Source organism: Hevea brasiliensis, chromosome 10, assembly GCF_030052815.1.
Source record: "Hevea brasiliensis isolate MT/VB/25A 57/8 chromosome 10, ASM3005281v1, whole genome shotgun sequence".
In the NCBI taxonomy this organism is placed as follows: domain Eukaryota; kingdom Viridiplantae; phylum Streptophyta; class Magnoliopsida; order Malpighiales; family Euphorbiaceae; genus Hevea; species Hevea brasiliensis.
Window position 1 is genome coordinate 8,135,003 of NC_079502.1, and position 12,724 is coordinate 8,147,726.

At 32.6% G+C, this 12,724-nt stretch overlaps 2 protein-coding genes across 2 annotated transcripts; both read left to right on the forward strand.

The window, feature by feature from the left end:
• Positions 1-1,124: 1,124 nt before the first annotated feature.
• Positions 1,125-5,811, forward strand: LOC110646236 (peptidyl-prolyl cis-trans isomerase FKBP62). The gene is made up of 12 exons (XM_021799624.2): positions 1,125-1,510; positions 1,636-1,722; positions 3,137-3,397; positions 3,515-3,586; positions 3,671-3,751; positions 3,841-4,035; positions 4,164-4,256; positions 4,359-4,657; positions 4,745-4,891; positions 4,981-5,108; positions 5,270-5,390; positions 5,573-5,811. The coding sequence occupies exons 1-12, from the start codon at positions 1,297-1,299 to the stop codon at positions 5,618-5,620; spliced, it is 1,746 nt and encodes a 581-aa protein (XP_021655316.2). The 5' UTR covers positions 1,125-1,296; the 3' UTR covers positions 5,621-5,811.
• Positions 5,812-6,987: 1,176 nt separating this feature from the next.
• On the forward strand, positions 6,988-11,561 carry LOC110646238 (40S ribosomal protein S8). Its single transcript, XM_021799628.2, has 5 exons — positions 6,988-7,131; positions 7,224-7,296; positions 8,008-8,338; positions 11,028-11,200; positions 11,287-11,561. The coding sequence occupies exons 1-5, from the start codon at positions 7,128-7,130 to the stop codon at positions 11,366-11,368; spliced, it is 663 nt and encodes a 220-aa protein (XP_021655320.1). The 5' UTR covers positions 6,988-7,127; the 3' UTR covers positions 11,369-11,561.
• Positions 11,562-12,724: the final 1,163 nt, after the last annotated feature.

A 12,724-nucleotide genomic window follows, 5' to 3' on the forward strand; every position in this document is an offset into this window, starting at 1 on the left:
ATTAAGGAAAATGATCATTATTTTTTCTAATGGTTTAATCCACCTTACAATGGTTCAGAAAAATGAGTTACTGACACATTTACTTCAATAAAGAAATACTCTTATGAAAAAAGTTACAGAGTTTGAGAAATTAATAATAAAATCACTAATAAATAAATGCAGTTCAGTGAATAGTGTGATTAAAATGATACACTAATTAATTATATGTAAAGCACAGTTACAATGATAAAAATGAAAAAATATAACAGAATTTGACTTATAATTGCTTATTTAATATACTAATGATTTATTAACAATCAAGTTAATTTAAAATATCAATTAAACATAAAAATTTCTTTACTGATTATGTAAATTTTAGGATTTAATTACAAAAAATTTATTAGTTTTAATTTTTTTGTTTGCAATTAACCCTAATTTGGGTTTCTTATGTATCTTTTACGGTGATGATATGATAGATGACATAAAACTCTATTATGTATATTAATTATTTTTTAACTATCTAGTTAATTTGAAATATTTATCAAACGTAAAAATTTAATTGATAATTATATAAATTTTAGGATTTAATTATAAAAAATTACTAAACTTTAAGTTTTTTTAACAATTAACCATATATATAATCATAGCAAAAAAAAATATATATATATATATATATGTATATATATATATATATGATCCATACGATCTCTATACATTCAATAACGGTTACTTCTTCCATTTATTCTTATTTATCGTATTTATTTTTTTAATTATCTATTATATTTAAAAAATTAATAAATATTTATTTTTTAATTTTACCTTTTATTTATACTAAATACAATAAATACTTATATAATAAATAATTAAATAAATAAAAGATAATTTAATTAAATATTAATATATTTTTATAAAAAATAATATCATTTAATTGTAAATTATTATATAAAATTTAAATGTAATAGGTAAAAATATAATTTATAAAAAGATAATTTAATAAAATATTATATTTTTATAAAAATGTAGTTTGGATCATATGATTATAACAAACGTAACAAACTTAGCTACATGACAATCAAAGCCGTTAGCAAAATAATCTCGTTGAGCACACGTGTCTCTGTGGCAGCATCCTCACCCTTGAAACAAGACTAAACCCTTTGCCGCTGTGGAGCTCTCCAGAACGAACCCAAAATCTTCCCATCTCACTCCTCAGTACCAACGCTATAAGTACGCCACTCCTTCCATTTTTATCTCAAACCAGAACCTGCTTTAGCCCTTGTATCTGCCTTGATCGCTCTTGATTGTTTCACGAGACTCCACATGGAAGAGGATTTCGATCTACCGACTGAAGACGAAGACCACACGGAAGAGGATTTCGATCTACCGACTGGAGACGAAGACATGGATCTTCCCAACGATAGCCCCATTTTGAAGGTGGGCGAAGAGAAGGAGATCGGGAAGCAAGGATTGAAGAAGAAGCTTCTCAAGGAAGGTGAAGGTTGGGACACTCCTGAAAAAGGCGACGAAGTTGAAGGTAACTGAAACTCACTACTTTTTTCATTTTATCAGATTAATGTAAATGGAAAACTTTTTTTTTCCTTTTTTATTTATCCGATTGTTTTCTGTTTTGCATTTTGAGGAGGATTCTGTGTGTTTCAGTTCATTACACGGGGACGTTGCTGGATGGGACTCAGTTCGATTCCAGTCGGGATGGAGGGACGCCCTTCAAGTTTGCCCTTGGTTATGGTGAGGGAAATTTTTTTTCTGAGAATATTTAGCACTTGGGTCATAATCGAAGCTTATTTTTGCAGGCTTCAGTTCATTTATCATTATAGTGCTATTTTATTAATAGTTATTATATGCGTTTCGAGTGCATTTTTTTTTTTTAATGATAGTACATCTTATGATCATAGTATAGCTATCCTTCTCTCCTACTGTCAGTGCTCTGTATCTAACATTTTCTTCTGTTGTATGGAAACCATGTGATTGTAAGTAATGCTAACTCTAGTGATGGAAAATTTGGGTTGGTTGCATCTTTGAATAGCACTTCATGTTCAATTGCATTTTTGCTTTTGAACCAGTGTAACATTTTTGAACGCATTCTTTCTATTGGTCCTTTTGTTCTTTTGGTCCAACTTATGTCCAATATGGGAAAATACTCACTAAAACAAATTAGTGGAAGTCTCGTCCCTGAATTAATACCTTAATTGCGCAATGTTGTCATTAAGTTTATTCAATGTGATGATTTGTGTCCTTTAGTGATCTTATTATAAATTCTGTCCAGTGGAATGTCTTGCTTCTGTGGTTTTGATGCCTTTTCTATGAGTGCAATAATAATAATAATAATAATAATAAGAAAGAAAAGAAGAAGAAGAGGAAGAAGAATTGTGCTGGTGCATTTATGTCCAATGATTGGCATGGAGCATCAAATTACTCTATTTATTTCTTTTTCAATGTATGTGTAATTTATTTGTGTGTTTCCATCATTTGGCCATGAAAATACATAAATACATCTGGGCTGACTGGAAATGGGATTTTTTTTTTTTTTTTGGAGAGAGACATTGGATGCTTTAATAGGTACAAGTGTGATGTATACTTAATCTTTTTGCACTTTATTTAATAAATTCACTTAATAATGGAGTGCAAGTGTTACATTTAAAATGACATGGTGCATGTTTCAAGCATAATGGAGAATAAAAAATATTTACATTTGTTGTTTCAAAGGTATGCTAATAAAGGAGGTCAATGGGAATGTGTACGCAGGCTACTTTGGCATTGGATAAATTTAAAATGAATTTATTGGGCAAGTGTAGCAACTGTAACTGTAACATTTTTAGGAGAGCAAAGACATGCTTAGAATATTTAAATTTAATTTCTAGTGATTTCTCAAATAAAAGGATATTTGAGATGTAGGAACCAATCTTTGATTGTCATTTTCCCCTTCCATTTTTATCTTGAAAGTAGGTCAATCAGAAACGTGTATTGCCTTTTATTATTGATAATATATATATATATATATATATATATATATATATATATATATATATATATATATATATATTCCTTCCTTTTGTATTGAGAGGATAGAATGACCAAATTATTATTTCTCATCAAGGTGGAGAATAATTTTGTTTGGTATATATTTCTCCTTCCACTGCAGGTCAAGTGATTAAAGGATGGGATCAAGGTATCAAAACAATGAAGAAGGGTGAAAATGCTATTTTCACCGTTCCTCCTGATTTGGCTTATGGTGCTTCTGGATCTAAACCTACTATTCCTCCCAATGCCACACTTCAGTTTGATGTTGAATTGCTGTCTTGGACTAGTGTCAAGGATATCTACAAGGATGGTGGGATATTTAAGAATATTCTTGTTAAAGGAGAGAATTGGGAGAAACCCGACGATCTTGATGAAGTATTTGGTATTTTAGTTACTCAACTTTGTGTGTGTGTGTGTGTGTGTGTGTGTGTGTGGCAATGACTGTCATAACTTCATGAAACTTGTTTATAACTATGTACCTTGTTTATTATTACTGCAGTTAAATATGAAGTTTGGCTCGAGGACAGAATAGTTGCTAAATCTGATGGAATAGAGTTTACTGTTGAGGAGGGTTAGTATTACAATTTCTTGTCTAATGACAGTGTTAGGACTTGAGTTCTTTTAGCATTTCTAAAATACTTTCATCTATATGTAGGTCATTTTTGTCCTGCATTGTCAAGGGCTGTCAAGACAATGAAGAAAGGAGAGAAGGTTCTTCTAACAGTGAAGCCACAATGTAACCTATCTTGTTTTGCTGTTGGTACTATTTGAAGCAACATTTTATATTTCATTTTTTTCATTTTATTGTTTGTTTGTTTCATTCAGATGGTTTTGGGGATAAGGGTAGGCCAGCATCTGGTGATGAAGTTGCTGTTCCACCCAATGCAACTCTCCATATTACTCTGGAGTTGGTTTCATGGAAAACTGTGTCAGAGGTGATCAGAGACAAGAAGGTTATAAAGAAAATCCTAAAGGAGGGCGAGGGATATGAGCGTCCAAGTGGCGGAGCTGTCGTCAAATGTGTGTGTTTAATTTTCTAAATAGAGATGTGTGTTTTCCTTTGCAGAGTTAAAAGTATCTAATGGAGACTACTTTGCATCATGCAGTAAAATAAAAGTATCTAATGGAGACTACTTTGCATCATGCAGTAAAATTGATTGGGAAGTTGCAAGATGGAACAGTATTTCTGAAGAAGGGGCACAATAACGAGGATGAACTGTTTGAATTTAAAACAGATGAGGGTAAAAGATTTCATTTATATTTCTGTTTCCCTTTTTTTCTTTTATTGGTTGTTGAATCTGTTTTTGATGATGGGACTTTATTTTTTATTTTTGTCATGACAGAGCAAGTAATTGATGGGCTTGATAGAGCTGTGATGTTAATGAAGAAGGGTGAGGTGGCATTGGTAACGATTGCTCCAGAGTATGCATTTGGTTCATCTGAATCACAGCAGGGGTTGGCTGTCGTTCCTCCCAACTCAACTGTATGCTATGAGGTTGAGCTAGTGTCCTTCGTCCAGGAAAAGGGATCATGGGAAATGAACATCCAGGAAAAAATTGAAGCTGCTGGTAAGAAGAAGGAAGAAGGCAATGTGTTGTTCAAAGGTGGCGAATATGCTAGGGCATCTAAGAGATACGAGAAGGTAATTTTTGCATTTACTATTTTGACACCGTCTCACAGATCTGGTTGGTTATAGTTTTATTAAATGATTTTTGGGCTATTTTAACAGGCGGTCAAATACATAGAATATACTTCTTCTTATAGCGACGAGGAAAAAAAGCAGGCAAATGCATTAAAGGTTGCTTGTAACCTAAATAATGCTGCTTGTGAGTTAAAATTGAAAGAATACACACAGGCAGAAAAGCTGTGCACTAAGGTAAGAAGTGGGATTATTTTTTTGTACCTTGTTATTTAATGGCTCCATGGCATAACACAAGGATAAATTGTGCTATCGGTTACATGCAGGTGTTAGAGATAGAGAGTAGAAATGTAAAGGCTCTTTATAGGAGAGCTCAGGCATATATCCAGTTGGCAGATTTGGATCTGGCTGAGTTTGATATTAAGAAAGCCCTTGAAATTGACCCCGAGAATAGGTTTGCCATTTCTGATTTATTCTTGGTTAATTTTTTTTTTTTTCCTTGCTCTGAAACCTGGAATACTAGGTTCTGAGTCTTTGATATAAACCATTGATTTCTAGATTGGTTGAAGGTGTATTATATTTTGATCTTTTGAACTTCACACTTGGTAAAACCAGGGATGTCAAGCTGGAGTATAAAAAGTTGAAGGAAAAGATGAGGGAGTATATCAAGAAAGAAGCCAAGTTTTATGGCAACATGATTGCCAAGATGAATAAGCTGGGCCCTATTGACTCTATTGTAAGTGTACATGTTTTGTTTATATGAACTAGGAAATCTTTGGCCCCGGTAACAATGGCCTGCTGCAATATCTCGTTTGGGATGAACCCAGTCTCTAGCGGCTGCAAACATTCTTCCTAAGATATTTCTTATCATACGATTATTTTACTAGCGTTTTTGTTGATTCTATTTTTCATCCACAGAAATCTGAAGCTGAGGCAGAGCCAATGAGCATAGACAGCAAGGCGTGAGAAGGGAGGAAAATGGATGATTAACTGGAATAAGAACGAGCAAAGTCCTAGTTTTTGGAATTTTTTTTTCATATAGTTTGGCTTTAAATTGTCGAGAACTCCCATTTGGTATTTTGAGATCAGAAAATTGTAATGGATTCTTCTAACAGAGTTGGCTGAATGGGTAGCGGCATAAAGAAATTTGTCCCAAATTTATCTTTTTGACTTGCATTCCACTTTTATTCCTTGAACGCATTGGTCAGCCATCTCTACGATGAGTTGAAAAGCTTGCAAGTTGTTGAAGACTATGTTCGATTTGGGTATAGTGTGGGCCTTATTTTAAGTTTTGTTTAATGAACGAAGGACAACTAATTTTGATATCCAATGAAAAATGATTTTAATTTATGTATCTTCCTTAACAAAACATCAGATAATATTAACATCAGCTAATAATATTAAGCCGAATTATTATGTGTCTACTATCAACAGCAACCTAAAAACAATATTAATATTTTAATATATAATAATTTAATTGGCAATCATTAATGTTAATTACAAATAATATTAGGTTCATTTAAAATAATAATATTAATTAAAAATTATAACATTTAAATATATATATATATATATATAGTTAATAATAAATATGAAAATTAGTTTTATCTATTTTATATTTTCATTAATTAGTACAATTAAAATTTTTTTAATTAAATTAAATTTTAAACATTTAATTGATTAAATATTGTTAATTTAATACACGTATGATTAACAACTTGTACTTATGGCCAATATTAACCCATTAAATATTATATTAATTATTTTAAGCTTTTTTATCAAGTACAAATTGTTCTAATTAATTAATTAGTTAAGAATATACTCAAATCTAAAGTATTTTAAATTAAAAATTAACAAATTTATATTTTACTTTTATTAAAATTAACCAATAAAAAATTTGATATCATACGCCGAAAATTGAATTAATTGAGTCCATTTTTCAACCACTATCAAGTAATTAAAAATGTGGTTCAATTTAATTCTCACAATATTTAGATATGAATATGAAAATTAAATTACTAGACATACTAATTTATAATAAAATTTACACTATATTGTTTTATGTCTTATTATTAGCTCATTTAATTGATTAATGATGTTTAATTGATTAATGAGTATACATTAATATAATAATCACCTAAATCTAAATGTTGCATCTGAATTAAAAAATATTCTCAATCTTTTAACTAATTCTTTAAATAATTTAGAATTGAAACTTAATCAATATTAAAATTCTTAGACAGCTATTTTGTCTAATTTAGCTTAAATTGTGAGTTGTTTTAAAAAAATTAATTTGGATTATTCACTGAAAATAATTTTAGGTAATTTAAAGTACACCATCTTTGCTAAGTAATGTTTTTTTTTATCAATTAAGTCAGTTGTTTAATGAGGTACCACCAGCGAGTCCATATAAATAAGGAGGAGCTAGGGTTTATGCGAGATAGTGAGTGTAGCTGTTCGCCGCTCAGCCAAGATGGGTAGCTATTCTCTTCCGATCTCCTTGACTAAAGCTTGATTTCGCTTTCACATGTCTCTCATTTTTGCAATGGGTTTATATGATTTTGCTCAGGTATCTCCAGAGACTCCATGCACAAGAGGCGCGCCACTGGTGGCAAGAAGAAGGCTTGGAGGAAGAAGAGAAAGTATGTTTCTTGCTTTTCTCTCTTTGTGCCTGTGGATTTTTGAAATTACGTTGCATATGCTAGTTTTAGCTGATTGTGTGCAGTCTATTAATGTTTTGGTGTCTTAGTGTGGCTAGTGTAAAAAGACTGGAAAAGGAGATGGATCTCATCTTTTATGATTATTTAAGGTTCTAAACCTAGCAAAAATTTGATCTGATTATAGATGAGTGGATATATTTGTCATTGCCCGGTGATTTTCAAGCTGGAATGGTATTTTTTGTGAAATATGGTGTATTTTTTTGGACCTTTCTTACTAGTGATTAGCGTTTGAAGCTGTCTCATGGTTTCAATTTGATTTTCCATTAGCAAAGATTTTGGTAGATGTTCTTGTCGCAATGCACCTTCCTTATCATGACTATACTATCATGAAATAATAATATAATATACTGCAGAAATTAACCGCCTTCACTAAAAGTTATTATTGTGCTATACTGATTGAATTTTGAGGAAGTTGATTAAAGTGTAGAAGTTACCTTTGGCCCATTAACCAATTTAAAATATGGTTGGGGAATGTAACTGGAATTCATGGATGAAAAGACACATTATCTGCTTTGAGTATGTTGCTTACCGGATTCTTCAGTTGCCCAATTATATCTTTTCTGTGGTATGTTTAATGTGACGAGATGTGGATTGTAAATTAGAAGTCATTGAAATTTTGGCTCATATGTTAAGGTATGAGCTTGGTCGTCAGCCTGCAAATACCAAGCTCTCAAGCAACAAGACTGTAAGGAGGGTTCGAGTTCGAGGAGGCAATGTTAAGTGGAGAGCCCTGAGATTGGACACCGGAAATTATTCCTGGGGTAGTGAGGCTGTCACTCGGAAGACACGTATTCTTGATGTGGTTTACAATGCCTCAAACAATGAGCTTGTTAGGACACAAACTCTGGTGAAGAGTGCAATTGTCCAAGTAGATGCAGCTCCATTTAAGCAATGGTATCTTCAGCACTATGGCATTGACATTGGTAGGAAGAAGAAGACTGTTGCTAAGAAGGAAACTACAGAGGTGATTTTAGTTTCAGAAAAACTTTAACCTTTGATACTTATTAACTTCTAAATTTCTTTGCATTCTAGTTTCGTATTGTTCTTGGTGTGATAATGTTTATGAAAAGTATTTGTCTTGGCATGTGTTTGGACAAGTCTGTTATTGGCTGCTGATTAGATAAGCTTTGAGTAGAAATTCATTTTTATGTGAGATTTTGATAGCTGGCATTCTCTTATGAAAAATTTGAATCTACCATATGGTTTAAAATGGGATTATTAGTCCATTTGGCAGTCCAAATCTTTTAACAGTCTCTTTGGATGGGGTTGAAAGATGGGTAAGGGAGGGTAAGTGAGGAATGAGTAAGGCTATAAGCTTGTCAATTTAAAGTGAGGTGTAACTATGGGGAAGCTTTCCCCATAATGGCTTCATATTCTTAAACCTCGAATTGAGGTGTAAGGATGGAGAAGTAAAAGCTACAGTGTTTAAAAACTTTTGTTTTGTCAATTTTATCCTCATCTAAAAATTGGTAATTCCAAACTGCCCTTGCACATAAAATTCTAAATTTCCTACAAACTTAACAAAATTTTTGCTTGGTCGTTCAACTATGGAAGTGATCTTTCTCATTAGAAGCTTGATGGAGAAATATAGAGATGTGAAGAAAGATCTACACATGGTTTTTATCGATTTGGAGAAGACTTATGATAGTATTCCAAGATATGTCTTATAGAGAGTGTTAGAACAAAAGAAGGTATCTATTAGGTACATACAACTGTTGAAAGATATGTATGAAAGAGCAACTACTATTGTGCGCACAGTTGAAAGGGACACAAGAGATTTTCCTATCTCAGTTGGATTATACTAAGATTGAGCTGTAAGCCCTTATCTTTTTGCACTAGTTTTAGATGAATTGACAAAACATATACAAGAGAGTATCCCTTGATGCATGATGTTTGCGGATGATATAGTACTGATAGATGAGACGCGAAAAGGAGTCGATAGAAAGCTGGAGCTTTGGAAAAGTACTCTAGAATCAAAGGGCTTTAAGTTAAGTAGAACGAAAATAGAGTACATGCATTGCAAGTTCAGTGAAAGCTGAACTGGTAATAGGGAAGGAGGTAGTTTGGATGGAGTGGTACTGTCCCAAAGTAATCACTTTAAATATCTTGGCTTAGTTCTTCAAGTAGATGGGGGATGTGAGGAGGATGTTAGTCATAGGATTAAAGCCGGATGGTTAAAGTGGAGACGTGTCACGAAAGTTTTATGTGATCACAAGATTCCCAATAAATTGAAAGGAAAATTTTATCATACAGCCACAATCGGCCATATTACAGAATAGTGAGTGTTGGGCACTGAAGGAGTCGTATGTGTCTAGGATAAGAGTTGCAGAAATAAGAATGTTAAGGTGGATGAGTGGTCATACTAGACTAAAAAAAGTCCATAATGAGAGTATTAGAGAAAAGGTAAGAGTGGTGCGAATTGAGGATAAATTGAGAGAAGGGAGATTGAGGTGGTTTGGTCATACGAAGCGTAGACCTACGGAGTCTCCAGTTAGACAAGTAGAGCACATTAAGTTAGATGATAGAAAGAAAAGGAGTAGGCCTAAACTGACTTGGAAGAGAGTAGTACAACATGACTTAGAAACATTACACATTTCTGAGGATTTAACCCAAAATCGTTTAGAGTGGAGAAAAAGAATCCATATAGCCGACTCCAAATTTTTGGGATAAAGTCTTAGTTGAGTTGAGTTGAATTTTATGCTTAGGTTCCCATAGCTTCTTGGTTAAATGCTACCAATGTAAAGTAAAGAAATGGTGGTGGTGGTGGTGGTGGTGGTGGTGGTGGTGGTGTTGTGTTTTTTTTTTTTTTTTTAATCATGTAAAAATTTAAGATGAATTATTATTATTAAAAATTATTGTAATATTGAGAATAATAAGATTTTTTTTTTTTTTGTTATTGTGATCAAGCTTAATAGTTTTTAAATAAATTATTTTCAAGTTTAAAATTTATGTTAGCTAAATTTGTCTAAAGCATTTCATTATCTATTATTTTAAGATTAGGGGTAACTTTAAAATTTTACCTCGTACCTCCCTTATTCTTACCTTCCTCCCTAACAAATTATTATTACATTGCCTTCCCTTCCCCTCACTTCCATCCAAACAAGAGGAAGTTAAATAGTTTACTTCCTCTCCCATGCCCTCCCTTTAATGAACCTTCCCTGCCTTTCATCTTAACCCATCCAAACAGAGAGTAAAGATATTTAAGAAAACTAATATCCATTATGCAATCTGGTATGCTTCGCTATATCATTGTGTTGTCACATTTGATTGGAGTGAAACATCTTGGAATTTAATATCAATGGGTTGAGCTTTCCCCTTCCTATCCTATGTGGCTTTCTTAAATGCAAATTTTCATTTGAGATGGTGTTTTGTTTGACATGGATGTCATATTTATATATATAACCAGTGACTTACTAATGCTATAGTATTACCGTGGATAGGAGTAGTAGCATAAAAAAATGTGAACATGATTTTGGTTTACGAAATTTCACTTGCTACGATTGATTCTGCGGTGCCATATGTAGAACCAATGAACCGTAAATGCTTGTATTTTCAATTTGGAAAATTTTATAGCTATTCACCAAGTTCTTCCGCTTGCTTCTCTTGTATATGACGCGAAAGTAAAGTCGCATTTTGTTTTTGGGTAATGACAGGAAGGAGAAGGTGCTGCTGCAGAGGAAACTAAGAAAAGCAACCATGTCGAAAGGAAGCTTGAGAAACGCCAGAAAGATCGGAAGCTTGATCCCCATATAGAAGATCAGTTTGGTGGTGGTAGATTGTTGGCCTGCATCTCATCCCGTCCTGGTCAATGTGGCAGAGCTGATGGGTGAGCTTATATATATATAGAAGTTGCAATTTTTATCTATCTCTCCACAGGGTCTTACTTTTGTTGACTATAATTCCTATTATTAGGTACATATTAGAGGGTAAGGAGCTGGAGTTCTATATGAAGAAGCTCCAGAGGAAGAAGGGCAAGGGTGCTGGTGCAGCATAAACATTAAGTTTCTCAAGTTTTTGCTGTCTACTGTTTCTTTTATTTTAGTTTTGGATTCTTAAAAGTTTTAGAATGTGATTTTATACCCTTTCATAGCCTACCCAAATGAAGCACATTCTGGTTGAGGGTTGTTAGCGTCAACATTTCACTCTCTCTTTTTCTTCCTAAAATTTCTTTGTTTTGCAGTTTTTAATGTTCTGTTGCATTGCAAGGCTTTTCCACTTAAATGTGCTTAGGAATGTGGCTCCTTTGATTCTTGGCGGTTGAAAGTTATTCTAGTTATATTTCATCTTTCATAAATATTTATAGGTGTATTTAAAAAGAATAAAAGGTAATTTAATTTGAAATATTAGTGATTAAAATTTTGGCTAAAAATAGAAGAGCCACTTAAGAGGTTTTGGGTTGAGGATGTTCACACAACTATGTTCTTATTGAATAGACATCCTATAAGATCAGTGGAAGGAGAAGCTCCAGCTGAAGCATGGTTTGGATCAAAGCCTTTGGTGTTTGGATCAATATGCTACCTACTTACACCTAATGTCAAAGACCTGGATGTAAAAGTGGAGTTAGGTATCTTTCTGTGTTATGCAGCACAATCTAAGGGTTACAAAATCTACAATATGAAAAAGGGAAGTAGTGAGTGGGAATGTCAAATTTGATGAAGGATCCTTCTAGGACTGAAAAATATTTGGTTGTTGGAGTGGCAAACTCCATGCAGCAAAGAGTTGATTCAGGAAAGCAGCATTGATTATGTTGAATCTGAAAAGAAGTGGGACAGCACAAGAAAGAAAGAGTAGGGCCATTTCAGCACTCAAATGCCACCAATTCAATTTTTCATTGTTGCAAGCGTTATTAGAACCAATCATTGACCCAAAAATTTTAGGTAACATCAGATATATCTAAAGTTTTGTTATCATAGAAAGTTACGATACTTTAAATTATGGGGCTAGCAAGAAAGACTCTTGGTTAAAGAAGGCTAGAGGAGCAACATTAAAAATGAAAAAAAAAAAAAAAAGGGAACTGATTAAGAAAAGAATAAATCAGTTAATAAAAGTAATTTGGAAAACATATTATTATAGGCTATAGCGATAGTCAAAATGGTTGTGGCAATAGATGTCCTCATTTAAAATTAAAAATAAAAATAGAATCCGACTATTTATAACCACAGGGCAAACAAGTTATTATAAAAGAGAAATGTGTGTATATGAATTAGGGTTTTTTCTAATTTAATTTTTGAGGTCTAATAAAAATTTAGTTTTAATTTTTTTTTATGAGAAATAAATTAATTCTTAGAAGTATGTTTCTATTAACAAAATAGTATTCCTGTTAAAATTTATTGTTAGTCAATCATAATCG